General features: G+C 42.4%; 1 protein-coding gene across 1 annotated transcript in view; it reads left to right on the top strand.

Annotated features, from left to right (window-relative positions):
- Positions 1-8,332: 8,332 nt before the first annotated feature.
- The window catches only part of IFT88 (intraflagellar transport 88), a 61,668-nt gene continuing 47,013 nt past the window's right edge, over positions 8,333-22,987 (top strand). The window contains exons 1-3 of the mRNA XM_068984274.1: positions 8,333-8,426; positions 14,986-15,081; positions 18,588-18,650. Of these exons, the coding sequence (XP_068840375.1) occupies positions 14,992-15,081; positions 18,588-18,650 (153 nt within the window). The 5' untranslated portion in view covers positions 8,333-8,426; positions 14,986-14,991. The remainder of the gene's footprint in view (positions 8,427-14,985; positions 15,082-18,587; positions 18,651-22,987) is intronic.

Below are 22,987 nucleotides of genomic sequence, written 5' to 3'. Positions count from 1 at the left end.
CTGAGTGATGAAGAATTGATGCTTTTGAACTGTGGTGTTGGAGAAGACTCTTGAGAGTGCCTTGGACTGCAAGGAGATCCAACCAGTCCATCCTAAAGGAGATCAGTCCTGGGTGTTCACTGGAAGAACTGATGTTGAAGCTGAAGCTCCAGTACTTTGCCACCTGATGTGAAGAGGTGACTCTTTGGAAAAGACCCTGATGCTGGGAAAGATTGAAGTCAGGAGGAGAAGGGGATGATGGAGGATGAGATGGTTGGATGGCATCACCGACTCAATGGACATGGGTTTGGGTGGACTCTGGGAGTTGGTGATGGACAGGGAGGCCTGGTGTGCTGTGGTTCATGTGGTCGTAAAGAGTCATACACGACTGAGCGACTGAACTGAACTGACTGAACTGATAAGCACCAAATCTGTGATACCCAATATGCGACGTATCCCCTCCTTGTGCAGTGCCCAGCCTGTACAATCATATGTGACAGAGGCTGTGAGGAGTAAAATATTGTCTAGAGAAATTCATGTGCTTGAATGTAGCTCTGTCCAGAGAGATTGTAACTCCTTGTCAGAAAGGTAGGATTTCATAAACATTATAATCACTATGACTTGTTTCCAAATGATTTCTGAGTTTACCCAGAGAAGATGTCATTCAAGGATTTTATCTTTGGGCTCAGGATTCTTGGGGGTGGCAGGAGGCTCAGAAAACTGAAGATAAAGGGCTCAATCAATTAGGACCCTCACCCTGAGTGACCCTTGACTTTACTGGGGTTTTAGAGAAAGGTCTTTAATCTGTGTTCCAAAGGCATTACTGGATAGAGACACATTTGCAATAAAAAAGGAGAGATTCCTCTTGCGTTTTGGCTCAGTTCAACAATTCTATGTACAAACCACCTCAAAGAGACAAAAGCCTGGGAATTACCTGGTGGTCCAGTGGTTAGGACCCAGAGCTCCCACTGCCCTGTCCTGGTTCAGTCTCTGGTCAGGGAACTAAGATCCCACAAGCTGCATGGCTTAAAACACACACACACACACACACACACACACACACACACACAACATCTTCCCCCAAATCGCTCCCACTTCCCCCTGGAATTAAACAGACTCACCCAAAACATGAGCCAAATGAATGTGATGACTAACAATGTTTCTGTGAAGTGATATTTGTTCTTCACACAGAAAATTTTGAAGAGCACGCGTCAATACAACAGTAATTCATTTCTCAACATTCTGTATTGTATTGTTATAGGTATTTAGCAGAATTTACTGACCAGGTCACTGGTGATTCTTTAGGCCATATTTTGGGCTTACAAACATCTGTAGTTTATTCCAGTTGATCTTGGTGGTACATGAGGTGAGTTTAATGATCTCTGCATCCTGTACAGGTATAGAGTCTATGGGCAGGTCCTCCTGTGATGATGGAAAAGTTCTGCAAGTGTGTCTCCAGTACACACCTGCTGAACGCAGCCAATGAGACTAAGGAACTAAACTTTATATTCGATTTAATGCTGCTTACCCATCCTGCTCCATCTTCCAGGAATGCCTTATTTCTCAAGACTCTCCTACACTTGAACGAATGAATGAAAGAAAGAACAAATGTTACTATTAAACCCTGAACACAGTTGACACAGAGCAATGAAAATATTTATGCTGGCAATAGAAAGAACTTAATTTCACTGTTTCAGGTCATTAAAAATATCCTTGTACAATATTCTAAAGGAGTTTTCGTTATTTGAGCATACTTGGGTTTGTGTGTGTGTGTGTGTGTGTGTGTGTGTGATTTTGGATGAAAGAATGAGTGTTTATTTTGGATTGGATAAAAAGTTATAGGTTTTTTTCCAAGCCACATTCCAGCCTTCACTGATCCTACTTTGGAGCTAGAAAGCTAAATTCCAGTCTGTTATTATGAAACTGACTTAATTACGGAGTCATGCAAGTAGAAAAAATTGACATGTTCTACTAGGGAATAAGGCTTTCTATAAGCAAGCTGTTATGCAAGCAGAAAGGGAAAGTCAATGTGAAGGGAATTTACTTTGCACACATACTGCACAAGCCCCCCTTTCAGAGCAGGGCCTTGGTGAAGCCTGAGCATCTTGAGTGCATGGTGCGTGCGGCTCCAGCAAGGGCTTTCTGAAGAGACCCTTTCACCCCAGCCTGCTTTGCTCCAAGCTCAGCCTGGACCACGGAGGCAGTGATCAGAGGCACCTCAGTTTGCCTGTAACTAGTTTCCATCCATAAATGTTGTCTGAACATTTATTAGTATTTTTCCACTTTTTTCTCTCTGCCCTACTCCCCTGTGTTAATCAACAATCTCCTTTCATACTGAACACAGATTTGTTACCTTAAAACTAGGGCACTCTACCGACTTAAAAGTGAGAGATTCATGTAAAGGAAAATCTTATTTTTGAATTTAAATATTCACTTATACTATGGAACTTTTCCTTAACAATAGTTATGTAGGTATTATATACATACACACACACACACACACACACACACACACACATATATATAGTTAGATGTGTGAGTGTGTGTGTAAGTGGCTTCAGTTGTGTCCAACTCTTTGTGACCCTACAGATTGTAGCCCACCAGGCTCCTCTGTCCATGGGATTCTCCAGGCAAGAATGCTGGAATGGGTTGCCATGCTCTCCTTTAGGAGATCTTGCTGACCCAGGGATTGAACCCACATCTCTTATGTCTCCTGCATTGGCTGGCAGGTTCTTTACCACTAGCACCACCTGAGAAGCCCCATAGTTACGTAGGTATTCTTAATAATGTCATGGTTATTGGCCATTATTATACTCAGTATAACTGGATGTGAATTATTAAATGTGTTTGAACTCAGATAAACAAGCTTTATGCGTTAGATGAAAGAGTGTGCATCTCCAAATATTTTATTGATGCTGTCTGCAATCCTTTACAAGTAAATATTTTTATCTGAGTATTTTTTTAACTTCTAATTTTCTTTTTATACCACTTATTATACCTCTGCAGTATTCTCACCTTGAGAACCCCATGAACAGTATGAAAAGACAAAATGATAGGATACTGAAAGAGGAACTCCCAGGTCGGTAGGTGCCCAATATGCTATTGGAGATCAGTGGAGAAATAACTCCAGAAAGAATGAAGGGATGGAGCCAAAGCAAAACAACACCCAACTGTGGATGTGACTGGTGATGGAAGCAAGGTCCGATGCTGTAAAAACCAATATTGCATAGGAACCTGGAATGTTAGGTCCATGAATCAAGGCAAATTTGAAGTGGTCAAACAAGAGATGACAAGAGTGAACATCGACATCCTAGGAATCAGTGAACTAAAATGGACTGGAATGGGTGAATTTAACTCAGATGACCATTATATCTACTACTGTGGGCAGGAATCCCTTAGAAGAAATGGAGTAGCCATCATGGTCAACAAAAGAGTCTGAAATGCAGTACTTGGATGCAATCTCAAAAATGACAGAATGATCTCTGTTCGTTTCCAAGGCAAACCTTTCAATAGTATGGTAAAAGGTTGCCATTTCCTTCTCCACCCCACCCCCCTTTGATGAAAATAATAAACAATTTATAATAGGAACAGAAAAGAATTTTATTTAAGCCAAGCTGGAAGACTATAACCTAGAAGAAACAGATTCAAGAAGCACCTGTGGGCAGGTAACGGTTATAGGTACAACCTGAAGTGTCTCATACTGCCTTGTATATTACCTCTCGATATCAACTAGTTAATGAGCCTAGTTTCTGTGGTGTGAATGGACAGAGGGTAATTCACAGTCCGATGTCCATTTATTTTAGAACAGATTGAAATTATTGGCAGGTTTAAGTTAATTTGTAACTTCCATGTAAGAAATCTTCTGAGCCTGAGCACAAACCGTCCATCCAGAATTTAGGGTCTAACAATCCTCCCCAAAGGCCCTGAGGTTGACTTCTCCGGCCTTGGCTGGTGCCAGTTAGAGAAGCAGTGCTTTCCATGTGAAGAAATATGACTCTCACTGAGGTGGCTCTGGAGGGAGGCAACATAGGACATTCAATGCAGAATGTGCAAAATTAAGCCTACTCAATCCTTCTCTTGCACATTTCAACCCAAAGAGAACCCCTGGTCAAACTCCCTGTGGTATATAGGTTAGTAATGTCTTACAAACAGTAAAAGATTTAAAAGGGTACACGGAACTTCAGTGACTGTGTTTTCATGACATTGAGTGGTGACTATCTCCTTAATAAGTATTCAAAAGGATGATAATCTTTACTGGTCGTGTTGTTAGCCTCAGGAAAGACTTGGTCTCAGTTATTTAAAAGATGAGAGAAAAAAATTTCGATTTACATTTTCAGGCTAATTGGCTTCTAGCTTTTATGGTTAAATAAATTGCCACAATAATTTTAAATATTTAACAGGCAATCACTGCATTTCATGGTATTTTTCTGGGCAGAAGAGGTGAAAGGTCTTCACAGTGCCTAATAAATTACTTATTAGATAAACTAAGTGTTGCCAAGCTGGAGTGGGAACCCAGTGGTGATAACACCTGTGGTGTACTTAAATAAACTTTTATGAATAAACAGTAACTATAAAACTGTTATGAGGGACTTCCCTGGTGGTCCAGTGGTTAAGAATCCACCTTACAATGCAAGGGTCACAGGTTTGATCCCTGGGCTGGGAGGATCCCACATGCTGCAAAGCAGCTAAGCCCGTGTGCCACAGCTGCTAAAGCCTGCACACCTAGAGCCCGTACTTTGCAACAAGAGAAGCCACCACAATGAGAAGCCAGCACCCCGCAACTAGAGAGCAGCTTCTTCTTGCTTCAGCTAGAGAAATCCCATGCAGCAATGAAGACCCAGAACAGCCAAAAAACAAATTAAATAAATATATAAATCTTAAAAAAAAAAAAGACCTGTTATGAGCTCTGATACTGGCAGATCCACAGGGCCTCACATACACCAGGTGTTATGGACCAAATCCTGTTCCCCAAATTCAAATGTGGAAGCCCCACCACCAGGATCCCATAATGGGACAGTATTTGGAGACAGGGCCTTTAAGGAGGGATTAAAGAGGGCCTAAAAGGAGGCCCTGAGTGCAGAACTTAATCCAATGTGACTGGTGTCCTCATTTTATTTACTTATTTATATTTTGGCCACATGGTGCGGCCTGTGGCATCTTAGTTTCCTAACCAGGGATCAAACCTGTGCCTCCTGCATTGGAACCACAGGGTCTTAACCACTGGACCACCTAAGAATTCCTAGCATTTGACTTAAACACAGCCAACTTGTGTTCTCCTCTGGGGCTTTGACCCAGGAGGGAGGCAAACAAAGGACAGGATGATTAGAAATGGTCCATAGGGGCTGGGACAAAACCAGGGCCCAGTGGGAAAGCAGGACATGCCAGAGCCCAGAGCACAGCTGTGTGACCAGGCGTCCACCCGCAAGAAGGCAGGTCTCATGCTACCGAGCCAGCAGGAACCCACAGCAGCAGACTAAGTGGGGTGGCCAACTTGTTCTGATTTTCCTGGGATTTTCCTAGCTTGCACTTGAAAATCCCACACAGGTCCTGAGCAGATGGTGAGGACAGGTCATGGCTTTGGCCACTCACTTCTGGGGGATGGTTTTGGCTGGGCCTTACTGCCTAATCTGCTGTTGTTTTTCCAAAACTTGCTCCTTAAGCTTCTCTGACAATTCCGAGTCACCTGATACCTTTCCAAAAAATTCCTTTTCTGCTTCAGTTAGCAACAATTGATTTTTCTTGGCCACAACAAAGAATCCTGAGTCCTGACCCCTGAAGGGCCTTAGACTTTGTTCACAGATCAAGGCCAGGAGGGACAGAGGGCTCCAGAAGGTTCTGAGCAGAGAGTGATGTGATCAGATTTTCACTGCAGGATTATCATGTAGGCTTACACTGTGGAGAACAGATGGAGTGACAGCGAGAGAAGATGGGAGTGAGGAGGCAGTGGGGAGAGTCAGGGGTTAAGGAAACTGGGCAGCGTGAGACGGCTACCTGGCCTCCGGGTGGGAGGGGACAGACATGAGAATCTGCTCTCTCTGGAGCTTATATTTTAGTAACACAAGTTATGTTGTCTGGTGATGTAGGCATGTGCTTAATAAGTAGTAGCTTCATTACAGCATTTGAAACGAAAGAGATGATCCTGCACACCCTGGCAAGTAACGGTATCGTGCTTAAAGGGTGACCAAGTTGAAAGGAACTTGAATTTGTTTCTGATTTAAAACAAAACAAAGACAATTGAGGGAGCTGGAAATTTACAGCCAGGAGATCTAAAGACATAATGAAAATGGAAACACAGCGACATGGGGGCTCTGCAGAGTTCAGCAATGAATTCATCAAACATGCCGTGAGCCAGGCATGGATACTCTGAAGAGCACCTCACAGCTGACGAGCTTAGCGGGTGTGTGACTGCGGCAGAAAGCACCAGCTCAGGGACAGGACCTTACTGTTCACTGCCAGAGAGAGCCTGGACTTCATGCCCCCTTGGTCCACTCGCCTCCTGAGTCTCAAGGGGGTAGCCCAGTGCTGCTGCACAGGCAGTGAGTTTGTGTCACAGCTAAAGAACCCTAAACGGAGGAAACCTCAATCTTGAGATGAACTACAGGCCAGCACGGGGCTCAGCGTTTGCCCTGAAGGCAGACATTATCTCTACTGTGCCAGAGAGCACAACCTGCCTTTTGCACTGGAGGGAGGCCATGATCTCAGTCTTCCAGTGCATGCATGTGTGCATGCTCAGTCGTGTCTGACTCTTCATGACCTCATGGGCTCCTCTGTCCATAGGAGTCTCCAGGCAAGAATACTAGGATTGTCCCAACCCAGGGAACAAACCTGCATCTCCCTGGATTGTAGGCGGGTCCTTTATCACTCTGCCACCTGGGAAGCCCTTCCTGTACAAAATTCTTTCAAAATACAGTCTCCATAGAGACCAAGTGGGAGAGAAATGACTTTAAAGAATCCACTCTGAGGTTATGGGAGCAGCTGGAGGTCCAGGGCAGAGCTGATGCTGTGGCTGAGTCTGAAGGCAGCTGGAAGCAGGACTCCCACATTCCCTGGAGATGTCAGTCTTACCTCTTAGGTCTTTCAACTGATTGGACAAGGTCCACCCACATTATGGAGGATAATCTGCTTTACTCAAAGTCTACTGACCTATGCCAGCACACCTAAAACACACCTTCACAGCAACAACTTGACTGGTGTTTGACAAAAAAACTGGGTAGCACAGTCCAGCTGAAAATTACATTAACCATCACAATGGTCCAGAACAGAAACAAGACACTCGTGGAGAACTGTCTCCCTATATGTACTTAAAGTCTGTTGTTGCTCAGTCGGTCAGTTGTGTCTGACTCTTTGTGACCCCATTGACTGCAGCACACCAGGCTCCTCTGTCCTCCACCATCTACTGGAGTTGGCTCAAACTCATGTATTGAGACAGTGATGCCATCCAACCATCTCATCCTCCACTGCCCGCTTCTCCTTTTGCCCTCAATCTTTCCCAGCATCAAGGTCTTTTCCAATGAGTCGGCTCTTCCCATCAGGTGGCCAAAGTATTGGAGCTTCAGCTTCAGGATCAGTCCTTCCAACGATTATTCAGGGTTGATTTCCTTTAGGATTGACTAGTTTGATCTCCTTGCAGTCCAAGGAACTCTCAAGAGTCTTCTCCAGTACAATTCAAACTTTAAAACTTATAAGTTTAAAAGTCACTAATTACTGGTGTCTTTAGACGCCTTCTTGCCGATTTATTTTAAAATGTAGGAGAAACTTTAATGATGTGAACCAGTTATGAAGTCCACTCCTCATTCTCTTGCTGAGCATCACACTGAGGTGATGGCCTTATGGCCTTGGGCTGACTCAGGTCACCCCGAGGTGTCCAGGGCAGGAACACACAAGACAGGACCACGAGGTGCAGGAGGCCCCTGAGAGCCTCCCGGGCTCCAGCTGGACCCAAGGAGAACCGCGGGGTGGGGCTGGGGGTGGGTCCAGACACCCAGCGCGGTCCTGACGCGCTTCCAGGGCCCACGGGCTAGCGCCGCAGCCACCGGAGCTATTCACAGCAACTAGCACCACCCGCCGGTGACCCGCCCTCCGGCTGAGTTCATCAGGATCTAGAGGACTGTGGCTTCCTTGCCTTCCGGTTCCCGGTGCCCGATTCCACCATCCCCGCCATCTCTCTAGGACCGCCTCTGTGCGGCCCCTCCTCCTGCCCACTTCCACGGGATCGGCCCCGCCCCGCCATCCAGGCCCTGCCTTAGGCCCCGCCCCTCGGCCCCGCCCCGCCCTCCAGGCCTGTCTCTCTCTAAAGGCTTGGTCCCGCCCTCTCGCGGAGCACTGTGGGAGCGGCTTCCTTGGTTTCGCGCGTGGCAACGCCGCGGACGCGCTGCTCTCTGAAGAGTCCCGCCAAGGCCGCACCTGCCCCGCCGCGCTCGCGGTTGCCCTCCTCCACTCCCGGCGAGGTAGGGGAGGGCCCCGGGGCGGCGCGGGTGCCAGGCGCCCTCTGAGGGGGTCGTGGGGGTGGGACGCGGGAGGGGGCTCTGCTCTTCCTCCTCGCGCGGCCCTAAACCTCCTCACCGCGAGTTTGTGACGGGAAGCTCTGAAATTCCCGGGAAGGCTCGGCGGGTGAGAGAGGCGCGAGCTCGGGCTCCCTTCACAGAAGTGGGCGTCCCCAGGCCGGAGTCGGCCCCCGCTTCTGGGCGACGGGCTGTCTGGTGCCGACCCCAGGGGACAGGAGGCCGCCGGTTGGGACCGGGCCCCCGGGGGACTTCCCGCGCTGAGTCCGGGAGGCGCAGTCCCGGGAGCTGCCTTTGCACCGGGCCTTGGTGGAGCTCGACCGCCTCACCTGGGCGCCTCACCTTTCCCCACTCGCACTCTCTGCGTTTGTTCCCACCGTGTCGGTTTAGCCGGAGTTTCTCATAGATGAACGTTTTTGGTCTGGTTAGCTCAGAAGAAAGGATCTCCAGTTGTCAGGCGGCTTTTTTTTATTTACAGACGTGTAAACTAAATTGATTTAAGTGGGGCTTGTAATCAGGAGGTTCTCCTTGAGCACAGTGGTCCTCAACGTGTGGTCGTGGACCACATCAGCATCAGCAACACTGATTAGAAACTTGTTAGAACTCCACACTCCAAGGAGTGAGGGTGATGACTCCCACCAGTGAATAAGAAAACTGGTGAAGGCGGGGAGTGGCAATCTGATTTTAAGTCCGTAGGTTTCTGGCAAACGCTAACCTTTGTGAACCATTGGTTTCACATTACCTGACCTAAAGCTTGTAAGTTAAATTTTTTTATGTATCTTCTATCAATGACTTAATACTTTCTGGAGGTATTTTGGAATGAACATTTATATATGATTGACATTTGCTCTTGTGAATTTTCATCTCCAAAAAGTAATGCAAAATTAACTAAAAAGACCTAAATCTAGGACTTCTCTGGTGGCCCAGTGGTTAAGACTCTGTCCACCAAATGTAGGGGCATGGAGGAACTGAGAGCCACATGCCCTGCCTTTTAGCTTAAAAAGAAAAATTTCCTAAAGCTAGGAGCTAAACCCCTGAAACTCTTAGTAAAAAACAAGTGTAAGTCTTCTTGAAGTTGGATTAGGCAGTGGCTTTTTAGCTCTTTCACCTAAAGCACAACCAACCAAAGAATTATGTGTGTGTGTGTGTACGTGCGTGCCCGGTACTGTCTGTCTCTTTGTGACCCCACTGTAGCCTGCCAGGCTCTGTCCATGGGATTTTCCAGGCAAGAATACTGGAGTGGGTTGCCATTTCCTCCTCCTGGGGGTCTTCCCGACCCAGGGATCGAAACTGCATCTCCTGCGTTGGCAAGTGTATTCTTAGGGTACCACTGCGCCACCTGGGAAGCCCATCATTGAAATTAAAAAGTTTTGTGCTTCAAAGGACAAGAAGGTGGAAAGACAGTGCGCAGAATGGGAGAAAATATTTGCTAATCGTTTCTCTGACAAGGTCTAATATCGAGAACATATAGGGATTTTGTGTGTGTGTGTGTGTGCCGCAAGACTTGGTTTGTGGGACCAGGGAATGAAGCCCCATGGCAGTGAATGTGCAGGGTCCTAACCACTGGACTGCCAGGAATTCCTCCCAAGGAATTCTTTTTTAAAAATTTATTTTTAATTAAAGGATAATTGCTTTACAGAATTTTGTTGTTTTCTGTCAAACCTCAACATGAATCAGATCAAAAAAACAATTTTTAAAAGTGGGCAAAGCATTGGAACAGACAAAAAGTTACAGTTTTCAATAAGCATATAAAAGGATGCTCAGCATCTTTAATCACTAAGGAAATCAAACCAAAAATCAAGTCAAAACCATGAAGATACCACTTTTTGCCTGCTAGAGTGGCTGTAATCAGAATAGGGCCAATAGCAGGTATTGGCTGGGACATGGAGAAACTGGAACCTTCATTCACTGCTGGTGGGATGTTAAATAGTGCGGCCACTTTGGAAAAGCCTAGCAGCTCCTCCAAAAGTTAAACATAATGTTGCCAGTAATTCCATTCCTGTATATATATATATACATATATACATACTCAATAGGATATATATATATATACACACACTCAGTAGAATTGAAAATACACATCTATACTAAAGCTAGTACAGATAATTCTGTAAAGCAATTATCCTTCAGTTAAAAAATAATTTAAAAAAAGGAATGCACAGAACTAAAGAATGCACAACTAAACAATGGACTAAAGAACTAAAGCATGTTCATTGTTTATACTGCAGTAGTTTTTGTTTGTTTGTTTTTGGTGCTCTACTATGGGGTTTGTGGGATCTTAGTTCATCCTGGAATTCAAAGTCAAGTTGGCCTGAGGACGCATCACTACGAACAAAGCTAGTGGTGGTGATGGAATTCCAGTTGAGCTATTTCAAATCCTATAAGATGATGCTGTGAAAGTGCTGCACTCAATATGCCAGCAAATTTGGAAAATTCAGCAGTGGCCAAAGGACTGAAAAAAGTCAGTTTCATTCCAATCCCAAAGAAAGGCAATGCCAAAGAATGTTCAAAGTGAAAGTGAAAGTCGCTCAGTCGTGTCCGACTCTTTGTGACCCCATGCACTTAGTCCATGCAGTTCTCCAGGCCAGAATACTGGAGTGGGTAGCCTTTCCCTTCTCCAGGGAATCTTCCTAACCCAGGGATTGAATGCAGGTCTCCCACTTCACAGGTGGATTCTTTACCAGCTGACCCACAGAGGAAGCCCAAGAACACTGGAGTGGGTAGCCTATCCCTTCTCCAGGGGATCTGCCCAACCCAGGAATTGAACTGGGGTCTCCTGCATTGCAGGTGGATTCTAGAGTGTTCAAACTACCAAACAGTTGCACTCATCTCATGCGCTAACAAAGTAATCCTCAAAATTCTCCAAGCCAGGCTTCAGTAATACGTGAACCATGAACTTCCAGATGTGCAATCTGGTTTTAGAAAAGGCAGAGGAACCAGAGATCAAATTGCCAGCATCTGCTGGACTGTCGAAAAAGCAAGCGAGTTCCATAAAGACATCTATTTCTGCTTTACTGACTATGCCAAAGCCTTTGACTGTGTGAATCACAACAAACTGTGGAAAATTCTTCAAGAGATGGGAATTCCAGACCACCTGACCTTCCTCCTGAGAAATCTCTATGCAGGTTAAGAAGCAACAGCTAGAACTGGAATGGAGCAACAGACTGGTTCCAAATCAGGAAAGGAGTACATGAAGGCTGTATATTGTCATCCTGCTTATTTAACTTCTATGCAGAGTACATCATGAGAAATGCTGGACTGGAAGAAGCACAGGCTGGAATCATGATTGCCAAGAGAAATATCTATCACCTCAGATATGCAGATGACACCACCCTTATGGCAGAAAGTGAAGAAGAACTAAAGAGCCTCTTGGTGAAAGTGAAAGAGGAGAATGATAAAGTTGGCTTAAAACTCAGCATTCAGAAAACTAAGATCATGGCATCTGGTCCCATCACTTCGTGGCAAATAGATGGGGAAACAATGGAAACAGTGACAGACTTGATTTTTGGGGGCTCCAAAATCACTGCAGATGGTGACTGTAGCCATGAAATTAAAAGATGCTTACTCCTTGGAAGGAAAGTTATGACCAACCTAGACAGCATATTGGAGAAGGCAATGGCACCCCACTCCAGTACTCTTGCCTGGAAAATCCCATGGATGGAGGAGCCTGGTGGACTGCAGTCCTGGGGTCGCTAAGAGTCAGATACGACTGAGCAACTTCACTTGCACTTTTCACTTTCATGCATTGGAGAAGGAAATGGCAACCCACTCCAGTATTCTTGCCTGGAGAATCCCAGGGACGGGGGAGCCTGGTGGGCTGCTGTCTATGGGGTCGCACAGAGTCAGACACGACTGAAGCGACTTAGCAGCAGCAGCAGACAGCATATTAAAAAGCAGAGACATTACTTTGCCGACAAAGGTCTGTCTAGTCAAAGCTATGGTTTTTCCAGTAGTCTTGTATGGATGTGAAAGTTGGACTATAAAGAAAGCTGAGCGCCAAAGAACTGATGCTTTTGAGCTGTGATGTTGGAGAAGACTCTTGAGAGTCTCTTGGAATGCAAGGAGATCCAACCAGTTCATCCTAAAGGAAATCAGTCCTGAATATTCATTGGAAAGACTGATGCTGAAGCCGAAACTCCAGTACTTTGGCCGCCTGATGTGAAGAACTGACTTATTGGAAACGACGCTGATGCTGGGAAAGATTGAAGTCAGGAGGAGAAGGGGATGATGGAGTATGAGATGGTTGGATGGCATCACTGACTCAATGGACATGAATTTGAGTAAACTCTGGGAGTTGGTGATGGACAGGGAGCCCTGGTGTGCTGCAGTCCACTCTTGCAAGAGTCAGACATGACTGAGTGACTGAACTCAACTATGGGGCTAGTGGTATCTTAGTTCATCCACCGGGGATTGAACCCAGGCCCTCTGCAGTAACAGCACTGAGTCCTAACCACTGAAATGCCAGGGAATTCTTTTTGTTTTTAGATTCCACAGTTAAGTGAGATCATGCAGTTTTTGTTTTTCTCTATCTGGCTTAATTTCTCTCAGCATAGTGCCTTCTCAGCTTCCCAGGTGGTGCAGTGGTAAAGAATCTGCCTGCCAATGCAGGAGATGCAGTTTTGATCCCTAGGTTGGGAAGATGCCCTGGAGAAGGAAATGGTAACCCACTCCAGTGTTCTTGCCTGAGAAATCCCATGGACAGAGGAGCCCAGTGGGCTCCAGTCTATGGGATTGCAAAAGAATAGGATACTACTTAGTGACTAAACAACAATGCCATATAGATCCATCCATGATCATAATGGCAAAATTTCCTTTGGGGGGCTGAATAGTATTCCATTGTGTGTGTGCACATGTGTTTGTGTGTGCATCGCATTTTCTTTATCCAGTCATCCATCGATGGACACTTAGGTTGTTTCTGTATCTTACTTGTTGGTAATGATGCAGCAAACATAGTGATGCAGATACTTTTTTGAGTTACTATTTTCATTTGCTTCAGATAAATACCCAGAAGTGGAATTGCTAGATCATTCAGTAACTGTATTTTTAATTTTTTAGGAACCTCCATACTGTTCTCCATAGTTGCTTCATCAGCTTATATTCCTACCAACATTGCACAAGGGTTTCCTTTTCTCCACATCCTCATCAATGCTTCTCTCTAGTGTTTTTGACAATAACAATTCTAACCAGTGTGAGGTGCTATCTCCTTGTGTTTTTAATTTTACTTCCCTGATGATTAGTGAGGTTGAGCATCTTTTCATCTTTTCATGACTATCTGTATTGTCTGATTTGGAAAAATGTCTATTTAGGTCCTCTGCCCATTTTTAAAAATACTGTATTTATTTTTGGTTGTCCTGGGTCTTTGTTACTGTGTGAGGGGTTTCTCTAGCTGTGGTGAGCAGGGGCTGCTCTTCGTTGGGTTGCATGGACTTCTTATTATAGCTTCTTTGTTGTGGAGCACAGGCTCTGAGCTCACCAGCTTCAGTAGTTGTGGCACGTGGGCTCAGTAGTTGTGGCTCAAAGGCTTTAGAGCACAGGCTCCATGGCATATGAGATCTTCCCAGACTAGGGATCGAACCCTTGTCCCCTGCATTGACAGGCGAATTCTTAACCACTGGATCACCAGGGAAGTCCCCTCTGCCCATTTTTTAATCGAGTTTTTGTTGTTGTTGAGTTACATGAGTTCTTTATATATTTTGGATATTAACCCCTTATCAGATACATGATTTGTAAATATTTCTCCCAATTACCTTTTCATTTTGTTGATGATTTCATTTGCTGTGCAGAAACTTTTAAGTTTGATTTAGTCCCATTTACCTATTTTTAGTTTTGTTGTCATTTCTTTTGGTGTCAATTCCAAAAAAGATATCATTAAAACCAATGTCAAGGCACTTAACCATCTATGTTTACTTCTACAAGTTTTATGGTTTCAAGTCTTATGCTCATTTGATTTTTGTATATGGTATAAGGTAGGGGCCCAGATGTATTTTTTTGAATGTGGCTGTCCATTTTTCCCAACACCATTTATTGAAGAGACTATCCTTTCTCCATTGTTTATTTTTGGGTCCCTTGTCATAAATTGGACTTCCCTGGTGGCTCAGACAGTAAAGTGTCTGCCCACAATGCAGGATCCCTGGGTTGGGAAGATCCTATGGAGAAGGAAATGGCAACCCACTCCAGTACTCTTGCCTGGAAAATTCCACGAACTGAGGAGCCTGATAGGCTATAGCCCATGCGGTCGCAGAGTTGGACACGACTGAGCGACTTCACTGAGTGACTGTCATAAATTAATTGATCTTAAATGCACAGGTTTATTGGGGCCTCTCTGTTCTGTTCGATTGACTTGTGTGTCTGTTTTGATACCTAATTTTAAGAATTTGACACGAAAAATGTTTAAGCCATAAACATATGTATACATAAATTTGACCAGAAAGGTTGTTAATAGTTACAGTTTATTTCAATGAAGAATTATTTCAAGAATACATTTACAACAGTGATTTTTTCATAGGTACAAATGATGCAAAATGTACACCTGGCCCCAGAAACAGATGAAGATGATCTTTATTCTGGCTATAATGACTACAATCCAACCTATGATACCGAGGTAAAAAAAAAAATTGTTTCATTGGTTTTTACTTTGGTCTTTGCTAACCAGCCGGTTTGTGAAAATTTTGGATTTGATGGTTCTGCTATATTATGCTTTAGATTAAGTTAAGTTGATTAAAAGCCTAGAAAAGTACTATTACTGAAGACTGTACTAACTTCTACCAATAGTAATAATTGCAACAGAAGGGAAAAGGATAGAGATGTGAAAAAATGTTATGGAAAAGAATTAGGATCAATTATATTCTTGTATTCTTTTGCACTAGTTATCTGAATATGTATGTTAAAAGACTTAGATCCCTTGAGGTGCCTAAAATTGTTTTTTTAATGGCCTAAATTTGAAGTGTCATGTAGAGTTATTTTTCTTTGAATTGAATTATACAAGTATTTTATAGAAAAACTAGAGAATAAAAATAAAGAAAAAATTAAAATCATAGAAACTGTCACCACCCAGAGATAAACATCAGCTAAGGTACAGTGCTTAATGCTAAATGTTTCCCTATGCAGGAATATATGTGTGTGTGTATATATATGTACACTGTATGTCTATATGTTTTTGGAGACAGTGGTATCATACTGTGTGTACTGTTTTGTAACCTACTTTTTTCCTTTTATGAATGTTAACTTATGTCAACAAGCCTATATCTGCTTAATATTTAGTACAGTAATTATAGGATGAAATTGTTATTAAGACAATTATTTGATTATTTTAAATCTGTATACATTGTGAGAGTTATAGTTTCCAAATTGTAAAAGACAAAAACCAAAAGAAGCTGCTTTATAAATTTACCTTGAATTAGTGTGTGAAACAATTTAAGGATGAAGGATGTGAGCATTAATTTTCTTGCTAGCATGTGAGAATCAAATATTAGCATTCAGAGGACTTTAATTTAGGAACTTACATTCTATTCTCGAGTTCTTCACATGGCTTTCAGTCATTTTTGAAGTTTTTTTCCTCTGGAGAAGAATGATGGTTTGTGAATTTGAGACTTAGAAAGCAAGAAGAGAAAATAGAAACTATTCGTTTACTCTGTATGAAATAAAAATCTAGGAGATACTATTTATCATTGAAAATTTGAAAAATACAGAAGATCGGGGAAAAAAATAAAATGACAAATACTGTTACCTGGTAATGACCTGTACTGTAGCAGGTCATAGCACTGATGTTTTGCTGTGTTCCTTGTCTTTTTATATAGATAGGTGTGTCCCTGCCTATATATTTAATACAAACATCTGTATACATGGATATGACTATACAGACTAATTTTTTAAAATATGTATTAAAACATGGGCATTTTCATAAGTTAGTGTTAATTATGAAAACCATTGAATCTTTCCCTTTTTCCCAGTTATAAAAGTTACAGATATAAAAAATATATGTGCTTATTGTTGGAAAACAAAATTGTCCATAATCCCACCACTCAGAAATAACTACTGCTAATGTTTTGTTTGTCTTTCCTTCACGCATATACATAGAATTTTCTTTTAGAATGTTTGGAATTGAACTGACAGTTACTTTTCTGTTTGCTTATCTGTTTTTGGCTATGTCATAAATAATATCTCATGATACTAAAAATTTAAATATATTTTAATGGCTGCATAATACTGACTATATACAGTTGATTACTTTCTGACTGTAGGATAGTTATTTATAGTTTTCTGCCCCTATTAATAACAGTAACACAATGAAAAATTTTATGCATAAGTAATTTTTTACCTTGTGATCAAACATTTCTTGGGTAGAGTCCCACAAGTGCAAAAACGATCATCATGATCGTTTTTTAATAATATCAGATAAACTTCCTAATTCTTCAGGTCATCACAGTGTGGCTTCATTATCTATTAATAACTTGAAGCAAATATTCAGAATATAATACACAAAAGTAAATTACACAGTAAAATAAAAATTTGGTTTACTCATGGTTTCCTTTTAATTAATTGGAATAAGTTAATATATAACTGAATTACTTGAAACAGTTGCTAAGGTGTTCATAGATTATGCAAATTATTAATCAAATCTTGAACAAAGGAAAAGAAATGACAAAAGTTGTGTTAGTTTGGTATTTGTAATTGGAGAATTTGTTGATAGGTTTTAGTTTATCATTTAGTTAGACTTCTTTGAGTTGATTAATTGAATTTTACTAATAATATAGGAATATTAGACTTCTTTTTCCTAAAACATGTGCCAAGGGAGCGCTTGGCTTGTACTCATATGAAAGTTGCTTGGTTTCTATGGCTGAGTGAGATTTGTGTACTTACTTAATTTTTTTTTTTTTTTCTTTTGAAGGGACTCAGCCATACATATATATGTATCCATTCTCCCCTCTCAACCCACCTCCCATCCAGGCTGCCACATAACATTGAGCAGAGTTCCATGTGCTACACAGTAGGGCCTTGTTGGTTATACATTTTAAATATAGCAGTGTTGTACTTACTTCATTTTGTGTAGCTGATATGGAAGGTTATAAAGATTATTTGAAGTAAAGCTAAAAAATGCTTGTGTATAATCATGTTTAAAGTACATTGTATTTTGTTCATGTGTAAAGTACATCCTGGTTATAAAAACACGTTGTCTCCAGGGTTTTAAAAAGCTAATTGATACTGACTCTATTTTTTTGTTTTAGTGTATTGTTTGTTTTTTAGTAATCAGCAAGTATATTTCTGTGGGAAGTAGACTGGAGTGAGTCAGGCGAGTGTGAGAAGTGTGCACTAATGTGTATCGAGGGCTGAATCCAGAGCTTGTGGTGGTGAAGGAGCTCGAGGCAAAGGCTGGTTACACTGGCAGTTGGAAAATAGCATTTTGTCCAGGAAACCTGGGAGCCCTGGTAACTTGCCCCTGACTAATGTGACTTTCCTCAGATTCCTGAGGGAGAATGTGAGCACGCGTCAGGAATCAGCAAAGCACAGTAACGTTTTATGTCAGCTGAGCCTTTGGTTCCAAAGCATGACAGGTTGGACCCAGTGGAGCCTCGGCTGGCTCCAGTCTGAGTCTCAGACTTTACCTCTCCCTGAGATGAAAAACCGTTTTCACTTGCGAGATGAGACAATAGAGTTTGCCCAATTTCTGGGAGAGTCTGCAGCTTTTTCTGTCCTCAGCTTCACAGGTAAGGCTAGTAGCCACAGCCCAGCATATGGAAGAAGAGAGGAGGGAGAAAGGATGCAGGGGGTGATTCTCTGTTCTTGCTGTTCCACCGACTTGGAAGAGAGAGACAAGAAAGACTTGATCTTGGGACCAGGCATGCTGACAGTACCCATTGAGCCAGTAGCCAGTGACATGTCCTTGCACTTGACTAGACTGTCAGTGCTCCTCTCCCCAAGGGAGAGAGGGCCTTTGGTATTTCATGTCCTGTGAAGGGGAAGTTGAGGACAGGAGTCCTTGAGCCCTACGTGGACATCAGCAGATGAGGAAAGATGGATCATAGAGGATCCTGAACACCAAACAGTAGTGGTTAAACATTTAAAATTTGTCACCTCACATTGAATGTTAAATTTGCCATTTTGTTTTAGGAATTGGAGAATGATACAGCCTTTCAGCAAGCTGTGAGAACTAGTCATGGCAGAAGACCTCCAGTAAGTGAATTTTTTTTATTATGGTAAAAAAAACAACAACGAACAAAGCTTACCCTGTTTATTGTTTTTAAACATACACATTGGGAGTGCTAAATTAATTCCCATTGTTGTGAAACAGACCCTTAGAACTTTCCATTTTCCCAAACTGAGGCTCTGTCCTCACTGAACAATGTCCTCCAGCTGCTGGCCCCACCTTTCTACTCTCTATCTCTGTGTGTTTGCCTATTCAAGGTGCCTCACGTAAGTGGAATTGAACAGTTATTTCACTCAGCATAACGTCTTCAAGGTTCATCCATGGTGCAGCAGGTGTCAGGGTTTTCTTCCTTTTTAAGGCTGAATGACATTTCATTGTCTGGATGGACCACATCTTGTTCTGCACACACTTGGCTTGCTTCCACCTGTTGGCTGTTGTGAGCAGCACTGCTGTGAACTCGGGGACACAAATATCCTGAGGCTCTGTTTTCAGGGTGTATATCTGGAAGTGGGGTTGCTGGATTGTATGGTAATTCCGCTGACAGTGCACGCAGGCTCCAGTTCCTCTACCCCTCATAACACTTGTTATTTTTTGTTTTTTGATAGTAGCAGTTTTAATGGGTATGAGATGGTTCTCACTGTGGTCTTGATTTGCATTTCTCTGATTATTAGTGATGTTATCTTTTCATATACTTTTTGGCCATTTGTGTATGATCTTTGAAGAAATGTCTGTTCAAGTATTTTGCCCATTTTTAAGCTGGGTTATTTAATGTTTTGTTGTTAAGTTGTAGGAATTCTTTATTGGATATATGCTTTGCAGATATTTTCTCCCATTCTGTAGGTAGCTGTTTTTTATTCTGTTGATTGTATCCTTTGACCCACAAAAGGCTTTATGTTTGATGTGGTCCCATTTGTCCGTTTTAGCTTAAGTTGCCCGTGCTTTTTGATGTCATATCCAAGAAATCATTGCTAAGTCCAATGCTATGACATTTTCCTCTGTTTTTCCCTAGCAGTTTTATAGTCTTTTAGGTTTTAGGTCTTATGTTTGGGCCTTTAATCTACTTTGAGTTCATTTTTGAATGCTCTATAAGATTAAGGGTCCAATTTCCTTGTTTTGCGTGAGGATATCCAGTATTCTCAGTGCCATTTGGGAGAGACTGACCTTCCCCCTAGTGTGGTCTTGACACCCTTGTTGAAAGTCATTCTTTCCAGCACCACATTGTTTCCAGTGCAGTAGCGTTGTAACATGTTTTGAAATCAGCAGGTAGGAGTCCCCCAGCTTAGATCTTTTTCAAAATTTTTCAGCTCTCCAGGGTCTCTTAAGATTCCAAATGAGTTTTATGTTGGATTTTTCCATTTCTTAAAAAAAAAAAAAGACATTGGGATTTTGGTAGAGATCACATTGAATCTGTGTGCTGCTTTGAGTAATATAGATATCTTTTTTTGAAGTAATTTATTTATATTTGGCTGTGCTGGGTCTTTGTTGCTGCACATGCGCTTTCTCTAGTTGCAGTGTGTGAACTTCTTGTTGTGGTGGCTTCTCTTGTGGAGTGTGGGCTCTAGGGCATGCGGGCTTCAGTAGTTGTGGCTCATGGGCTTAGTTGCCCCGAGGAATGTGGGTTCTTCCCTGACCAAGGATCAAACCCGTGTCCCCGATTCTTTTTTTTAATCCAGAATATATTTTGAAAACTTTTACACTGATACCAAAGCCAGGCAAAGACACTATAAGAAATATCCTTTATGAATACTGACCTAGAAATCCTGAACAAAATATAAGCAAACCAAAGCAGCATATTATAAGGGTTACACACTATGATGAAGTGGGATTTATTCCTGAAATTTGAGAATGGATTAACAGACAAAAATTAATCAATGTGATATGTCACCTTAATAGAATGAAGGGAAAAAAAACCCAAATCATCTCAATTTATGCAATAAAAGAACTTGACAAAATTCTACATCCTTTCATAATAAGAACACGTAATGAACTAGAAATGGAAACTCACTATGATAAAGGCTGTATAAGAAAATCTCACTGCTAACAACATATTTGGTGGTAAAAGACCAAAAGCTTTTCCCCTAGAATTAGGAATAATGCCCACTTTTGGTACTTCCAGTCAATTATAGGGCGAGTGTATTCTTAACCACTGGACCACCAGGGAAGTTCAATATAGATATCTTAACAATATAAAGTTTTATAGCCTTGAATAAAGGATGTCTTTCCATTTATTTCTTTTTCAGTTTCTTATAGCAATGTTTTATAGTTTACAGTATATCCAGTAAGTTAATTTTAAAGTAATATAGATCAAAGAATTTTTATGCTCTTGAGAATATAAATATTATTATTTATGTAAGACACTGGAATATGTTTACCCAAAACATTATTTTTTAAAAATTTGTCTTTCTAATTTTTAATGTTATGTAAATATTGATCTTTGAAAACACTGGGCCTTAAGTTGCAAATTACACCTCCCTTGGATTAATGACCGTCTGCTAATTAATTCTCCACCAGTACATACATGGCTAGAGTGATTATTTTCAGTGTTATTAGTAAAGTTTTTATATGTCACACAGAGAATAGACTTCTGCCTTCCACAATGCATGAACTCTACCGAGAGTCTTTTGTAGTTGAAAATAAACAAGGTTGGGACTAGGTAAAGTGAGAAGTACAGAAAGTTCTGTGCCTAGTGTTCTGCCCACCCATGGCTCCAGAGCAGTGGTTCTCAGTGCCCACTTGCCCACCTGCCCTGGCACATGTTTGCCCTGGAGATATTTTTATTTCTCATAACTTGGACCAGTGCCTAGCATCTCGGAGGCAGCAGGCCACCCCACAGTAAGTTACCTAAAAGAGGCGGGCAGTGCCAGGTCGACAGGCTGTTAGGGAGTGAATCCCCTGCTATAGATGGTGTGTCCCCCCACCTGCCCTCCCTCACTCTGTCAGGGCCTCTTCCCTCCCACCATACTTAACTGTTCCGCAATAATGAAAGATCCACATTAAACCACTTCCAGTGGGAGGGACCTTGCCTGTCACATTTGTGGGGTTCCTTCCTCAAAGTTAGAGAGCACAGCGGTCCACGGGACTATCCTCACTTCTAATTCCAGCTGCAGGCACCTTCAGCATGTGTAATTTTCTGAAAAGACTCAAAGAACTCACTGAAAGCTATTATACTTAATGGTTTATTTCAGGAGAATGATGCAGGTTAAATCTGCTGAGAGAAGAGAGACCTGGGGCAGAGTCTGGGAGGTCAGACATGGGGGTTCTGGTTGTCTTTTCCCTGTGGAGCCCTGGGTGGCTTTAACCCCCTCAACCCCTCTGTGTGGTGACGGTACCTGTAGAGCCAGCAAGGAGGTCCTCCCATGACTCTGATGTTCACAGTGTTAATGGGGCTCCATCACACACTGTCCTTGTGGCTGCCCATTAGTCTCTAGCCCCCCATGGAGGTTCAAGCTAATATATCTGGGGTTAGACTGTCTGGTGGCCAAAGCCCCCCAGGGAAACAGGGATGTATCAGGCAGGACATTACAGGGGCATACAGATCACCTCCCTGTATTGAAGGGCAAAGCCAGTGCTCTCTTTGGGTGAAGTCAGTTCTTGACTACACATTCCATAAGCTGTATTTTAATTTTAAGGTTACTTCATTATGGAAAGGAAAACTATAGATTAAGTTCTTGCACTTGGCTAATGACAAGACTGTAACCTTTTTGAAGAGGTAAACTGTCTTATTTATTGATTTTTTCTTTGTTTGCTGTGGGTACTCCACAGATCTTTATATCACAACTTAGTGAATAAGTGAAAGTCTTCAGTTTAGTGATTTGGTGTATCAACAAGTGATAATGTCTCCAAGCTGGCCCTCCATTGATGTTTAGAAATGACTTCAGAGACCCTCATGTTATAGACAGGAAACAAGGCTGGGAGGAGAGGTCTCACAGTTACCCATAACCAGAACAGAGAGTAGGTCTGCACCCCTTTGAATGATATTGTCATCACACCCTACTTACTGTATTAAATGGGAAAAACCTATGCAACTTTTATAGGCGAGGCACTGGGCTCATTTAAGAGAGAGAAAATTCCAGCGAGCTCCAGAGAAGGGTAAAGTGGACACAAATAGAAATTACAAGGCATATTGTAATTTGTGTTGTAAAAACAGTATAAATTGCTCTGGGATCACAAAGATAAGTTCTTTATTCCTAGTTGGGACAGTCAGGAGATAAATGTACAGTTGAATATTTAAGGATGTGTGCAGTTAAGATCAGCCTTGAGGTATGTGAGGAAAGACCTTGTGGGTGAGGGTGCAGGGCGAGTAAGGAGCGAGGAGACACAGGATCCAGTGCCAAGAGTAAAAACCAGAAGAACAGATCTAGTC

Source organism: Capricornis sumatraensis, chromosome 12, assembly GCF_032405125.1.
Source record: "Capricornis sumatraensis isolate serow.1 chromosome 12, serow.2, whole genome shotgun sequence".
Classification (NCBI taxonomy): Eukaryota; Metazoa; Chordata; class Mammalia; order Artiodactyla; family Bovidae; genus Capricornis; species Capricornis sumatraensis.
Note: the sequence above shows the minus strand (reverse complement) of the source record. Positions and strands in the feature narration are given on the sequence as shown.